General features: G+C 35.5%; 1 protein-coding gene across 1 annotated transcript; it reads right to left on the bottom strand.

Annotated features, from left to right (window-relative positions):
* Nucleotides 1-4,586: 4,586 nt before the first annotated feature.
* Nucleotides 4,587-15,584, bottom strand: LOC104587505 (serine/threonine-protein phosphatase PP2A-2 catalytic subunit). The gene is made up of 11 exons (XM_088897018.1): nt 15,352-15,584; nt 11,791-11,847; nt 11,462-11,545; nt 9,926-9,997; nt 8,819-8,890; nt 8,526-8,566; nt 7,482-7,548; nt 5,695-5,886; nt 5,466-5,555; nt 5,265-5,372; nt 4,587-5,093 (listed from the first exon to the last, which is right to left on the bottom strand). Exons 1-11 carry the CDS (start codon nt 15,442-15,444, stop codon nt 5,028-5,030), a joined length of 942 nt encoding a protein of 313 aa, XP_088753144.1. The 5' UTR covers nt 15,445-15,584; the 3' UTR covers nt 4,587-5,027.
* Between the last annotated feature and the right edge of the window lie 411 nt (nt 15,585-15,995).

Here is a 15,995-nt window from a genome sequence, read left to right as displayed (position 1 = left end):
AGATGAAAAATAATATCATGAAGGTAATGGTAGTTCTTAGCATACTCATAAGAATTAAGAAAATAGATGGAAAAAGAAGCATTTAATACACAACTTCTATTGTCTTGGAAAATTACATGACCAAATATAGAGCTGTAAAATGGGTTGTGCGGGCCAGCACGGCATGGCTTGTGGGTTGTTTTGGGTCGTGCCTCCCTCTCCTAGTATATTTTGGGGGTTGGTCCGACATGGCCCATGGCCCAAGCCCGTACGGTAGGGGTGGCAACGATTCGAGCTTTTCACGAGCTGCTAGAGCTCGGTTCATGAAAAGCTCGGCTCGGCTCGGTTTCAGCCAAGCTCAGAGCTGCTCGAGCTTAGTTCATAAAAAGCTCGGCTCGGCTTGGTTTCAGCCGGGCTTGAGCTCGAGCTCGAGCCCAATTCAGTGGCTCAATTATTAAACGAGCCAAGCTCGAGCCTACTAGAGCTCGACTCGTGAGGCTTGCGAGCCGGCTTGAATATATATAAAATAAAAATATTATAATTCTAAATTTTTAAATATAAAATATTTTTTTATATATAATTTTTATTTTATAAAATATTTTTATAATAAAATATTTATTAAATATATAATAAGATATTTTTATAAAATATAAAACAAGCCAAGCCGAGCTCGAGCTTATGAACTCTTGACTCGAGTTGAGCTCGAGTTCAAGGTTCTGGCTCGAACCGAGCTTGAGCCTTATAGAATAGTCTCGAGCCGAGCTCGAGCCTAGTACTATTCGGCTCGGCTCGGCTCGAATCCACCCCTACCGTAGGGCCCATGCCGTGCCGTGCCATGCCACGAGTCAGGCTAGGCCATGGGTCGGGCCAAAGCTATGAAAGGTTTATTTAAAAAAATTGAAAAAAAATCTTAAAATTTTTATTTTATATAAATTTTGATATATACAATAATTAAATAAAATAGTATAACAAAATTAAAAATAATTGTTTAATTTACATAATTATAATAAATATAATATATTATTTATATAAATATATATGGGTCGTGCCATGCCAGCCCACGGACCTGAAACCCCTAGCCAATTGTATCGTGCCTGGCATGGCCTACATACTGTCGTGTTGGGCCATGTCAGGCTGGTAAAAAATCATGCCAAGCCATGCTGGGCCACGGGCGGCATGTCCCGATTTACACCTCTAACCAAATATCCATTGAAGATGCTAAAGAAGGTTGTGTAATATCTCAAGTTAAACAAAAAACAAGAAAAAATAATAGAGGTTTCTTAATGCAAACACAGGTTGTAAAGGAGGACGTTTAATGGTGCAACATCGAATTGTGATCTTCAATTTTGATTAAGAAAACTATTAGATCTAACAACTTAATACTACCCTCATGGTTAGGTTTGGACATTGAAGTGGATAAACTAGTCTGGCCGATAATTTGGAATCTTATATATAGATTTTTCATTGAAAATTCTCAAATTACAAGAAACAAACATAAGGAATCTTATATATCTTATCTACCACCAGTTTTTAGGTTGACGGTTAGACTGTTCGGTTTGAACAGACGACCCATTTTGACAACAAAAATTACAGGCAAAAATTATGGAATCGTTCTAGCTACCAGTTTTTAGGTTGACGGTTCGACCGTCTAGTTCGAACGGATGGCCGGTTTCGACAACAAAAATTACAGGCAAAAAAGTGTGTGAGGTCCATTAAGTAGTATCATACGTGTTATGTCATTCGAGCGTGTGACTCATATGACCCGAAAACGGAACCGTTCTAGCCACCCATTTTCGGGTCGAAGGTTCGACTATTCGATTTCAATGGATGGCCTGTTCCAATAACAAAAATTAAAAAAAAAAAAAAGTGGCCAAAAACCATTGAATGAGTCAACAGGTCGACAATTCGATTGCTCGGGTCAATGGGTCATTGATTGATTCAATAGTTTTTTGCCAGGGACCGAGATTGGGGTTAAACAGAACCAGTTGCCTAGACAGTTCCCGGGCTAAAATGTCCGTTCAGGTCAATAGCGGTTTGGAAACTATGGTTTTTTATGCTTTTGGATTTTCATTATTCAAAGGTTTCTTCTAGTGTGGGCTTTATTTGAGCGTGTGTGGTATGTTCATTTTTTTCTTTTTTTTTTGTGTTTGGTCTTCTTTTTCAAGAATCCTCCAAAACGATCTAGGGTTTACCATCATTTTATTTCTTCCCTTTTGTTTTTTTTTTTATTTTGTTATGCAATGTTTTTTTTTTTTTTTCTTACAAGACGATCTGCTTTCTCTTTCTTTAATTGCATATATGTTTAGCCCCGTCTCAAAGTGGAACTTTGGATTCGATTTTCTAATTTTTTCCTTGGTTTTCCAGTTTGGTGGATTTACCACCAATTTTTTTCTGTGTTTAAGCTCGCTATGGATTTATCTTTCAAGATTATCCCTTGCAATATCCACCCTTTCCATGACCGTTCGGTTAGAACAGATAGCTCGTTCTAACAACAAAAATTAAAAAATAAAAAAATAATTAAAAATAAAAAATGGCCAAAAACCGTTGAATAGGTCTGCGGGTTGGCGATTCAACCACCCGGGTCAAGGGTCATTGATTGATTCAACAATTTTTGGCTAGGGACTGGGTTTGGGGTAAAACGGAACCAGTTGCTTGGACGGTTCCCGAGCCAAACGATCTTACCGTCCGGGTCAACTAGGACTTCTCGATGTGAAACAAAAATAAAGGACACCTATGAAGTAGAACTCAGAACTATCACTGTATGATCGTGTTCTTTTATATGAGATACTTTGCTGAAGATATATTTAAAAAAATGAGCACATAATGATCTCTTTTAAGTCTTTATATGAGTTTCAAGAGTACTTATAATTGCAAGTTTCTTATTAAGAAACCATTATCTTTTTTAATATATTTAATGTAGCAAATAACAATGTTACAATTCCAATCCAGCCCCTACTTCACTAATTACTATTGTTTAGGAGTTTTAGAATAAAGTACTATTTGCTTTTTAATGCATCCATTTGTTTGTGAGTATGATTTGATATCCTACTTAATGCAAAAGTTGCAATTTTCTTTTTTATCTCATTTGAAGTCATTTGAAGTCCTGCCTTCTCTTTTGTATAAAGTGGTTTCACTCCTTCCAATTTGCAAATAAGCACCCTTCCTCTTGCTTTAATCGTCTTCCGTAAGTATAATACACATCGTTTTGTTCCCCAGTTAAAATCATAAGACTGTTTGTTTGCTGTGCAAATCTGAACCACATACAAAATTTGTAACCAGCTAGCATTTTTTTTTTCTTTTTAGTTTTTCTTTCGTGACTTCATGAGAGTACACGACAAGGATAACCCATCCCATACCCATTGTGGCAATGGGACTTGATCCCAACTCTACGCTACAGCTAGCCCTAAGACTTATAGTCTAATTTTGAATCCCTTTGGCTCAATTTGGGTACAATGCAAATTTGTTCAGCGCAAAACCTTGTATATTATATTTCTAAACCTTGTATTTGTACTCCTACATGATGTGAAATTTGCACATTGTCCCATTTGCACCACCTCAAAGTTCAAAGTATCATAGTTTTGGGAAAAAAAACTATCCCACTTGCACATTATCCCATTTGCACCACCTCAAGTATGTAAGTGCAAATTTGCACATTATCCCACTTGCACCACCTCAAGGTTCACAAAAAAGCAGTTTAATTGTTATTTGACTCGGTTTGGAAAGAGTACAGTTACAAATATGCAAAGTGCAAATGCATACAAAATAATACAGAATACAAGGTTTAGTACTCTACATATTTGTATTTGTACTCTTTCCAAACTGAGCAGCATTAACTTTTGTGTTTTTGAAGTATAGTACCAATAATTTGAACCATACACAACCTTACTCCAGTGAAGTGCAAAGTTCTCTTTCTTTGCCATCTAATGTGTCTAATGCCATTAGCCTCTTTCCGAAATATGGGTAGAAAGGAATTGTTGAGAATGATCATCCGCCATTTACAAAAGGCCAACATCAACCATTGTAGATCCTATCGTAAATTGTGGAAGAATTATTCTCTGCCTAGTCTTTCAATTAATAATATTTAATAAATCCAAATCCTAAGTTTTCTTCAGCTTTTGATACGCTTGATTGATTTGAGCATTTGATATCCAAGAGATTGCATATTCCAAATGTAAGCCGAGTGCCCCATAGACAAAGCATAGTACACATCGTATTTAATTGAATCAGGATCATATAAAATAGAGAATTGAACTGAAAACAGGAAGACTTAAGCAACCAGGCCCTCAGATCAAGTATGGCAATAAAAACAGGCCCAAAGATCAAATAGAGAATTGAATCAGGATCGTATTTAATTGAATCAGCGAGCAAGTATGGCAATAAAAACAGGTCAACAATTTTGGCTAAACTGATCTTATTGCTCTCTAACAGTTCAGTTAAAATTATGGACAAAAGTTGGTTCACCAATGAGTAAACATTTCAATACCAACCTTGGAGTAAGCAAGCAAATAAATAGCTCTAATAGGCAGCTTTGAAGTACAAAGTCGAGCATTTAGCATCTCCAAACCATTGAGAAAAAACTATAAGGGAGGAAAAAGGAGAAACAGCCATCCGAATCAATAAGGTCCAATTAATTAATACTAAACAGACATAAAAGCACCCAGTAAAAATAGAATCCCTTCTTCCCTCTACAAACCCCCATAATAATAAAAGGAAAAAAAAGAAAAGAGGAAAAATGAAAGAAAAACAAAAAAAAAAAATACCACATGTTTTGCGGGAAATGATACATGTTGCCTCAGCGTCACCAGCTCCTGCCTTGTGTCAAGGATACTCAGCATAGTTTTGGAACACAACCAAATTAAAGGGCGCCTTACCACCCAATTTTACATGCTTATGGCCCCCCACCACCACCAACAAAGCATAGCAGGTTGAAATTATAATTCTTAAATCCGATAAACAGCTCTCAACACGGATCTGCATCCACCTCGTCATCAACCAGCAAGCACACACTCGGCTGCTGGAGAGTTGGCAACAATCCAGAGGCAGTTGCATTATAGGAAATAATCAGGCGTTCTACGAGTAACATCTGGTTCTCCTCTCCTTGGAGCTGGTTCAAACTGCAACCATGCACAATTCAGGCATTTTAAAATTCACTTCTTGCCCTTCGCTGTTACATTACATTATGTGTGTGTGCTAAATTCATCTGTATTTATACCCATGTGTGTGTGTGTGTGTGTGTGAGAGAGAGAGAGAGAGAGAGAGAGAGAGATTGGGGGGAGGGAGGAGACCTGAATGAATGTGTGTCCTTTGCAGTCATCCACTTCCAAGATCGATGCCATGTTCCCACAACGATAGCAATAGTTAGGCGCACTAAATATGGTGACCACCTTTTGTTCCTGTTACAAGCAAGATATCAAATTCACATATCTTCCTTTCTACTAAAAACGCAAAAATAAAAAACTCTGGAAGTTGGGATGCATAGAAGTTACATGTCCCCAGTTGTATCCTTCCATGACTAATTGATGAGCTCTAGCAATCAACTTTAAGTTGTTGGTATGGTTGAATTGCTCAGATATGTCCTGTGAATAGTAATATAATTCAAGATAACAAAAGCTTCAGAGATTCTTGTAACTTCCTGGGAGCAAAAGAGAAAAATAAATGGAACATTTTTTTGAAAAAAGTTAAAAATAATGAATTGAAATGATTGTATTATATCACCTGCCCAAAAGTATAACCAGCCCCACGAGGAGAAATACCCCAACCACAGCGATCATCTGGGTCAGACCATAGGAGATCACACATTGGCCCTTCATGGGGAACTTCTTGAACACGGTCAAAATTCCGTATGTTATCAAGTGTCTCAATGGATGGGGATAACCCACCATGTAGGCAAAATATTTCTGATTCAACCTTCAGTGTGGAAAAGAGGTGGTAAAAAGTAGGTTAAGAGTCTGGAATACAAAGGAATAAATAAATATTGATAATCTGATTTGTACTCAAAAATTTATCGAACCGAACTCAAATCCAAGGTTGAAAATTTTGATACGCCCGTGTATCGGCAGGGGCATATCGGTACTTAAATTAACACGCTTTTATATTTTTTTTGCAAAATTTGGTTTTTGGGCATATTTTTAACCATATTTTTTATTAAAAAAGAGTGGTTCCCAAAACCCCTTTAAAAAGGCGTATCATGAAGCCACCAATATGACACGATCGTATCGAAATTTTGAACCTTGCTCAAATCTTGGAATACTCCATCCAAATCCTACCTGTATCTCATACATGGGGATTCACAACATACTTATCTATACTACTAATAAAAGAGCGAATAACCCCATTTTCTGGACTTTTCATTAGGCATTTTTACCCCTTATCTAAATAACATACAACGGGCATAAAAAAGGGCATATATGTCCTTTACTCTCACTCCAAAAACTGCTCACTTATAACTGTTCAAAAACTGTCCACTTATAACTGTTCAAAAACTTTCCATGAATTGTAAATAGTTTTGTCTTGGAGATACTGTCACATGCAAATGCACGTACATGTTTACTAGTATTAAATATTAATTGATTGTTCAATCTTGTTTTCTACTTTTCTTTGGATATTTTATGTTCTGTAGATGTTCATGGAAACTCCAGTACCAAATTTTTGTCTTTCTTAAATTCATTTATGCATACCCAATCCAAATTCCAACTTTTGGCAATTCTAAGCATCACATACATAGGATCCTCAACATGATTACATTTCGCAAACCACCCAAAATTCTTTTCTTTGGGTACCCTAATTGCATTTTGTGCATCAAGTGCATAGGAACCATCCTTCTTTACCTTAATTGAGCAAAGCCTCAATCCTAACTATTTGAGGTTGGCTAACAAATCTTATCTTACCATTGCATTCTATAGAGACATTGCACTGTACCAACAAAACATTATTTGATTGGTACACTATCAACAAAGCATTAATACCAAGTATATGGGGGTTGGCTACACATCCTAAAATACCATTGCATCTATCAAGATACATGTCTTCTGTCAAATAAATACCATTGAATCTATCAGGTTCATTTAGTGCCTTCTACTTGCACCCAGCCACTCCTCACAGAAGTCATTGGCCTTTTTATTCACATGGCCAAAACCATCTCAGCCTACCTTTTTTCATCTTGTCATCTATTGGGGATACTCTAAATCATATTCCTAATACATACACTGATTTCTACTTCTACCTTTCCCATTGTCTCTGCTAATCGATCTTAGCATTCTTTTTTTCATAAGCAATCAATTTTAGCATTCTCAACTCAGCCACTCTTCCTAACTTTTTCTGTTCTAATTCTACCTCTTTGATCTGGTTCTCTACAGCACAACACATTTTGTTAATTATCAAAAAAAGAAAGGTGTCAGAGAGCATACATAAAAAAAAGAAAAAAAAAAGATGGCAGAGAGCATTTGGCATGCCAAATTAGAAAACAGGATATATCCATATGGGAATTACAGAATTCGACTGACCAGGGCTGTCAACGGAAAATAGTCAAAAAGGTCCGTGAAGATCTTCCAAACATTAGCATTGCCATACCTGTAAAAGAAGAATAACAATTAAGTAATTGCAGAGTTCCAAGAGACAACAAGAAATTAGGGTCAAGGAAAAGACTAAAAAGCAACAGCTCATCCACCCAGACTAAGAGCCACAACAGCTCCTAGACGTTTCAAAAACTGCATTCAATAGAATATATGAACTAAAATTGATGCCTACAAGCATTAGATTCACAAATGTCTAGAATTACTACTGTTCATGTTATCTAATGAACAAAGGGCTTCACTATGTGCAGATGTACATTCAATTCTAACATAGGAAAGAGGGAACTTTCATTATGTCTTTTTGCTGCATTTTGCACACTGAAAAAAAAATGATGAAGAAACTTATCTAATGGGATCTCTTAAATCATGGTACAGAAGATTGTTGAAAGAAAAGCTATCAGAACAAAAACATGCAAACCATTCTAGCATAAAATGCTATTACAGAAGTTTTCACTTTCTCAATGTGGTAATATGCATTAATTTAATTCTGTTATTCCGAAAGGCCAATCATGTTGATACCCATGTGATTTACTGTGCAGAAGTAACAAGGTCTGGAGACTGCAGAGACTAGAAATCCAGAGGTTGGCACATGACACATCCAGAAAATTTAGAAGATTAGGATGCTTGTTGGTTGGCAAATTGAGCCTATGACCAATGATAAGTAGATCCAACATGATTAATTTCCTAGGAAGAGGGCATTTAAACATCCAAAATTTAAGTGGAAAATTAAGTACAGAAGTTAATAATAGTTTGTCTTTTAATCCTTCAAAGTTTTAGGTTTCAGATGTAAAAGCTTTTACTCCCCAAAAACATTCTACAATAACAATGTTAAATAGACAGACCGTGCAGAAAACCTAATCATCTAGAAGAAATATAAAATAAAAATTTTGTGAATTTTGATTGTTAAACTACAAGTAGTACAACCTCTTGATCTAACCAGAAACTCCAACAAAACGAGGAATGTAAGGAACTCACTTTCGTAGGCATTCATCATAAAACCCATACACTTGTGTAATCTGCAAAAGAAATGAAAAACAAAATAGTCAGCATATATCATTTACTAACAAATGCAATTAGTTCAAAACCCACTAAAGAAATATGGCATTGTAGCAATTGTATCTTTAGACCAAATAGATTAATACAGTGTGCAGTAGCATTTGTGTCTAACTTCAGGTCACATATTACCTAAATTAAACAATAACCCATAACCACAGGAATATATAATAGAAGAGATATTTTAAAGAAATTATTCAACTGTAAATGTGTACCTGACGACTTTCATGATTTCCCCGAAGAATTGTAATCCGTTGAGGGTAGCGCACCTTAAGTGCCACCAGGAGCTGAGTAAATAAGTTGGTCAGTATCATAAAAATAGTTATAAGATTATAAGAAACACGATATCCAGCAACCAAAAACATATAGAACCACATGAGCACCTTAAGATTGAGATGTCTCCAGCAAAGAATTATTTTAAATATCCACCTCTAGAATGCAACTCTTGTCTAATCAGATTAATCCTGACCTAGCCCAAAATGTTTGGTCTGGTAGTAGAAATCTTAAATTAAAATCTGCTATATGCATATGGAGAAACAAAATATTCACACACACAAAAAAAAAAACACTGATCTGGTGGTATAATTCTTGAATTCCTGAATCTGGAAAGGAGGGTTGTTGGAGGAGTTTGGTTCTCAGAATGCATCCTGATCAGAGATAAACTATATCCAGGAATGAGCACCTTAGTTGGCCTTATTTCATGTTGGGAGTTGAGCATTCAGCTCCTAAACACTGGGATGGACAATTTCCACTTCCCAACCCAGGCCAACTTAATTCAACAGAAGTGCTATCTATATGCAATAGGGGTGCTCTGCTAAATGGAACAAAGACATCCAAGCACAAGACCATATTTCATAGCAACTCCTTACTTGAAACTAAGATGTCAGCTTGTTATCAACTTCTGAACCAATAAAATTCTAGAATGGGGTAATCATGCTGCTACATAAACAAATGTAACAGAAATCTTGGAGCTGGGCCAAGGAAAAAAGTTCTTATAAAGGTTTCACCTAGAATTGAAATGATCATAGAGAAACTCCCATTCTTAAACAAACATTGCTATAATCTGATAGTATTATGCTAATTAAAATCAGTAAACATAAAAAGAAAATCAATTCCTTGCTTTGGTAATGCATGGGTTCATATTACCAACAACCAAAGGTATAAACAACTTTACCCATCAAAAAATAAAAAGGGTATAAACAACTTTTTCATTCATTTCTGCAATCCATCCATCCCTTTATAAGTACAGTGCAAGAATAAACAACTTTTTTTCTTTCTTTTTTTTTTTTTGAACAAAACAAGTTGATATCACTACTGCTCACCGTTACAGTTTCAACCGAATAATATCCACGGTCCACGTAATCTCCCATAAACAAGTAATTGGTATCTGGACACTATCAAACAAGAAAAAAAGAAACTATAAGACTTGAGTATGAAAATAGCAATAAAGAATAATGCCATAAGGAAAGAAAAAAAGAAGTGATAAATACACAACAGTACCTACTGCCTGCACCTAGAACCTCTATCAAATTTATATCCTCAAGACCCTACTGGATAATTTTGTGCACCAGGAAATGTTACTAGATCACCTCTCTAATCAAAGATTGTTTATGAGGGAAACAACAATTACCAGGAAGGCGCAAGGGAAAAAGGAAAAAAATTGATTCACAGTTTCACACAAATGCAAGGATTTGTGTTTTTTAAGAGAATCATTTAGATTTTGACCATAGAAAATTGCAGAATGGTCATTCTTCTCAAAGATAAAAAGAATGACTCACATCCAGAGACAATTTTTAAGATAACCGTAAAGAGGGAGATTCTATATTGATAACCAATGTTTTAACTATAGGCAGAGACAATGACTCACATCCAGAGACAATGTTTTAAAAGAATGACTCACATCCAGAGACAATGACTCACATCCAGAATGGTCATGCAAGGTGTCCCACCACCTAGATGATATAAATTTTATAATATAAAAAACTAACTTTTGGATAGTTCCCTAGTTTCATATAATATTCAGCATGTACATTAATAGAAAAAATAGCAATTCTCTTTTATAAGAACATTAAATTTCCTCTAAAAATGTGGCAATTTGTCACATCTAAAAGATAATTTTTTTATATATTAATTTCATTATATTCAAAAATAATACTACTATAATAAGTATTTAAAAGAGTAATTTCATATCAATAATCAATTAGCAACTAAAGAAGGTTATTAACTTTATATGATAAATTTCAAGATGGAAAGTAAAACAGAAAAAACAAGGATGGAGTTTCTGTTTTATTTAATTAGAGAGAGAATAGAAAAAAGAAGCTCTTTATAATTGTATTCTTTGTTTCCTCTTTCTTTCTTTCTTTTTCTCTCCTCAGAACCCTTTAATCTTTTAAATTTCAATAGTAAAACATTAAAACAAAGTATAAGATACAGCAATATAAATGATATTATAAAAGGCGCCCGTCTTGTCATTTTGTCGCCTAGAAGGGAGCCTAGTTGCTAAAGGTCAAGGTGCCCAGCCAAGGGCACCTAGGTGATGCCTTGACAACTATGGGCATGAGGTGTAGTTCAGAGAGAGGCATAAGCATCCTAAAGAGGAGGATAAGGAGGAACAAGGAGGGGAGGATGAAGAAGAGGAAGGGGGATCTCATTTTTCTTTATGTTTAAATCTTTTATATTAAGAAGAATGAAGATGCATACCACTAGTTGAAAGGGGGTCTTGTCAAATAATAAGAAAAAGTGAATAAGAAAATTTTTTCTCGTGGGTCCTCATTCTCTTTTTTGGGTCTCATACAATACTCACACAGCCATCAATAATTATAAAAAGTGGATAAGAATTTTTTTTTTAGATTAAATACCTTCCCTCCGATCCGAAAAAGTTCTGCAAGATCGTGAAACTGACCATGGATATCACCACATATAGTCACAGGGCTTTTCACAGGCTGCAATACCAAAAGAAAACAGAACAAAAGAAAATGTTAACAATTTATAAGATGGACTCTACATTCTAGGTATTGAACTAATATATTCTTAAACTTAAGTTACGTGACAAAATCTCAGATAACAAGGGAGATACCAGTTTAAACAAATATTTCAATTATCCCATTAGAACAATAAGCAATAAACAGAAATGAGTCAAATGACCATAAAAGAAAATGACAACAGCATAACAGAGACAGTGTCACACCTGCACGTTACTCTCTTCCATCAATATCTCCTTAGCCTTATCACATAATGCCCTGACCTGCACCGAGAAAATAGATTTATATGTTTATCATTTCTTCCTCTCCATATTAATATGTACAGGATTACTAACTACAAATAAATGCATTCATTATCTGGCCAATTGGCAATATCCCTTAAATATAATTCAAGTTCAACCAGACTTAGAGCTTGATATTTAAAATATAGGTGCTACCAATCATAAGCCAACATCTGATTATCAAGATTTCTTATCTGGCCAACATGGTTCAACTTCTGATGAAAAAAGTTGCCAGAAAAACCTATAGTGTCTAAGTTTAGCCATCATCATCTAAACATTGTCTGAACCCAATTTCACAATTCCATTCTGTTCAGTGTCATATACATTGTTAAATTATGAGCGTTCAAGTCATTCCTTATTGACTTCAATCCATGTCCTTTTTGACCTGTACCTAGCTCTTCTGGTTCCTTCAACTTGTAATAGATCATTTCTTATGACTGAACAGTAGATAGTCAGATCTATGCACATGCTTCTTAGTAACTTCCCCTCATTTTTTGACCTATTGGAGCTACTCCTAGGTTCCTTCAGATGAGTTCATTTCTGGCCCTATCCTTTCTACTTTTCACATTCATCCATCCAAGGTTCAACGTATCGATACACTTGTGTATTGGCAGAGGTGTATCAATACTTAAAATCAATATATCATTAAAAAAGGGGTTCCCAGAAACACCTGTAAACAGGTGTATCAGACCCCTAAAGATACGATATGATACGCCTGATACAGGGCATGTCGTATCAATACTTTAACCTTGCATCCATCTCAACTGTTTTCTAAAATTCTCCTTTCAGCCTATGTGGTATTCACCTATTACATAAGACTCCATATACACCCCTCCATTTTGCCCATCCCTCTCTGATTCTATGATAAACATCATCCTCAATCTCTCTCCCTTGTTAAAGATTATTAATCCAAGGTAGTACAAGAGGTATCTTATAAAAAATAAAATAAAAACTCATGGTCTCAAATCTAAGTGTACCCTGATTTGCACTCCTATTATTAAATTCTCGTTGTCTACATTCTGTTTCAGTCATTATTTTAAAACATCTTGTTTCTAAGATATTTTAAAAAAAAATTACAGAAAATTATAATATATCTACTGTGCTGTACTACAATGAGGGGATGTACAAACAGACAACAAGACAAACCTACTAAAAGATACCCCACTTAAGGGGGCAAAGTGCTTGCACTATACAAAAAAAGTTCTATCCACTCCAGATTTAGCCAAATGATCTGCAATTGAGTTCAGCTCCTCTATTTTCCCCACCATTCAAGTGTTATGCATCCCTTGTCTTTCCCAACAAGGTAGCAACCAGTGTTTTGAAAGGAATGCTTAGGTGCACAGGAGAGGGTCATTTTTTGTTTTTTTTTTTTTGTAGATTTTTTTTTTTGTGTCTTAAACCTCTGTGACAGTTTATCAACATTTAAATTACCTTTTACTTTTAATTGTAACTAGTAATAGTCTGTTAACATTTGAAGTAAAAGGCCACTTACCCAATGCTGGTTCCAGGCTCGCAGCTATATAGGGTGTTGGGAAGGGTAGACTGGGTAAAGTTCCAACCATCAGCATTTTGTGCACAGTGGCCACCCTCAAGCTCAAAAAACAAAAAACTTTTCAAATACTTGAAGCCTTAGTTCTAACGAAAGGGATCTCAAATAGAAAATTCCCACTAAAGAAACAATGACAATACACCTAATATCTAATCCCTGATCCTAAAATAGAATGAACTGTGACTAAAATCACATAACAACCTCTTTATACATACAGGACAAAAAATTAGGTTGGGGCACTGCACAAGACCCTTGCATGGACTTGTTTGGACTTGCCTAAGGGGGCCTTTATGAAGGCAATGTGCCAATCTCTAGAGGTTAGGAATGCAAGATGTTTAACATCACACTGGCCACTTGATGTAATTTAAGTGGGAGATAAATAAACAGATTGAAAGTTTCATGTGCTTGAATTGTTAAGTGCCTGAAGAACTTTGATACAATCCACATATATTTGCTTTCACTTCAACGTTCGCTTTGAATATGTTTTATCATGCTTGTGTATTTTAAAATGAATCAATAGGCTCTTTAAAACATTTAATTTCTTTTAAAATTCATGTTTGCATTTTTTTTACGTATTCAGCATCATTATCATCATCATCTAAACCTTATCCTAACTATATGGGGTCACACGGATCCTGTTTTGCCACTGGCCACTCCATTCTGTTTAACGACATATCCATTTTTTTTTTACATATTACCATTTTTATTTTTTATTTCAAAAATATTTACCTTGCTTCAAAAAGGCGCATGCCTCACCCTCACAACTTGTGCCTTAGGCCGTGTTTGGTTGCAATGCAATTTTTATTTGCACTAGTACAAATGCATGGGAGTGCAAATGAAAAAAAAAAATGTAAATTCTCGTTTAATTTTGTTTTGGGTTTTATTTTATTCTCCTTCGTGTCTTAATTTAATTCATTTGTATTGCAATCAAACAAAATAAGCTAAAATTTGAAACAAAAATAGGTCAAAATTTACACTCAAATAATTTGCACTGCTATAGTTTTGCATCAGTGCAATTTTATTTGCATTGAAACCAAACACAGCCTTAGGCATTAAAAGCCCATTGCACCTTGTAGTTTTAAAACACTGGTTATAACTTCTACACTTTACAGATAAAAAAATAAGACCTTTCCCTGCTCATGCTTCAGAGGACTTCACCAGTCTAAAATTAAAAGCATATCATAAGAACATTCTATGTTGAGCAAATTTAAAAAATAAAAGGTAGCAGATAGTCAGATACATCTCTCTGCTAATGCAAAAGGTCTGTGAACTAGGTTGTAAATCAATTCACGAAAAAAATAATAAAGATTGCAACATTCCTAAATCAACTTGCTAAAAGTGAGAAGAGGGAATACCACTCCCAAAAAGAAGAAACTGTTTAAACTGCAAAGCAAAAGCCTTGAAATCAAATTGGCAGCAGACCATTTATCTACTAAAGATAAGCATTTGGTACCACGATAAACCAAAACACATTACCAACAAACTTTAATGCCAAAATAAACCATACCAGTTTCGTCAAATTTCGCAATGATGAACTTCGCAGTAAATAGGTATATTGTATAACTACTTTCCCCAAACCAAACACGGGCGCAAAGATCCACTCGGTGGATCGAATTAAACAAACAGGCAAATCTAGGAAAAGATTCACGTGATCTCCTAAAATTCCAGGCCGAGGTCAGCGTAGAAAACCCTAATTGAGCTAAAATCCCAGATCACTTCCAAACGAAACAAGAATGAACAAAAAAGAATGATTTTTTCGAATCTTGAACACGAAAATCCTCGGAAATCAGCACTGATCCGTCAAAGAAAACACGATTCAAGCAGCTTAAAACGTAACCAAGCACCGAAAGCCGAACATTTAGGGAGAATCTCTGATTCCACCACAAGAACAAGGCGAGATGCAGAAATGACGGGAAATCGAGGGGGTAGAAAGGAACCTCTGGCTCGGACAAGGGCTTGCACTGCATCAGCTGTGAAATCTGGTCGTCAATGTTGCCATGAGAGCTCGAAGTGACCTGATCCACTGTCATCTTCCGATTCCTCTCCTTCACTTGTTCCACACAGAAAATTGGAACCTTCTATACTCCCCCTCAATCGATTCAAATGAATAAAAACACCACTAAATAAGATTAGATAAAGCCCTAACCCTAGATTTCGTCGTCGTCGTCGCTCTGTCTCAGAGAGAAAGAGAGGGAAGGGGAAGAGAAGAGAGAGAGAGAGAGAGAGAGAGAGAGAGAGAGGGGGGTGGGGTGGGGGTGTAACAAAAGAGGAAAACCCTCGCTATCCTACGATGGCCTTTTTATTGTGTGTGTGATGTTGATGTGATACATAAAATCGAAATCGCCAACTCAAAAATCATTTTATGGACTGAGATTTTGAGTTCAGGAAAAGCGTTTCGGTTATATACTATGAATTGTTTATCAATTTATTTTTTTCCTTGTAATTTAATATCACATTTACAAAAATACCCTTATACGTAGAGAAACTTTTTCTTAATAAACAATGGGTTCAGGAAAAGTAAAATATAATAAAATAAAAATTTGTAGATAATAAAAAAATGTATTTAATGTTAATAAATAAG

This window comes from Nelumbo nucifera, chromosome 2 (assembly GCF_055504915.1).
Source record: "Nelumbo nucifera cultivar China Antique chromosome 2, China Antique-T2T, whole genome shotgun sequence".
NCBI classification, from domain to species: Eukaryota; Viridiplantae; Streptophyta; class Magnoliopsida; order Proteales; family Nelumbonaceae; genus Nelumbo; species Nelumbo nucifera.
This window is presented reverse-complemented; position numbering and strand designations above follow the sequence as displayed.

Coding starts and splice junctions, on each gene's coding strand:
- LOC104587505 (XM_088897018.1), bottom strand. CDS start 15,444: ATGACAGTGGATCAGGTCACTTCGAGCTCTCATGGCAACATTGACGAC. Junction 9,998..11,461: donor TTTTTCGGATCGGAGGGAAG/GTATTTAATCTA, acceptor CTTGTTTGATAG/TGTCCAGATACCAATTACTT. Junction 8,567..8,818: donor GAAATCATGAAAGTCGTCAG/GTACACATTTAC, acceptor TTTCTTTTGCAG/ATTACACAAGTGTATGGGTT.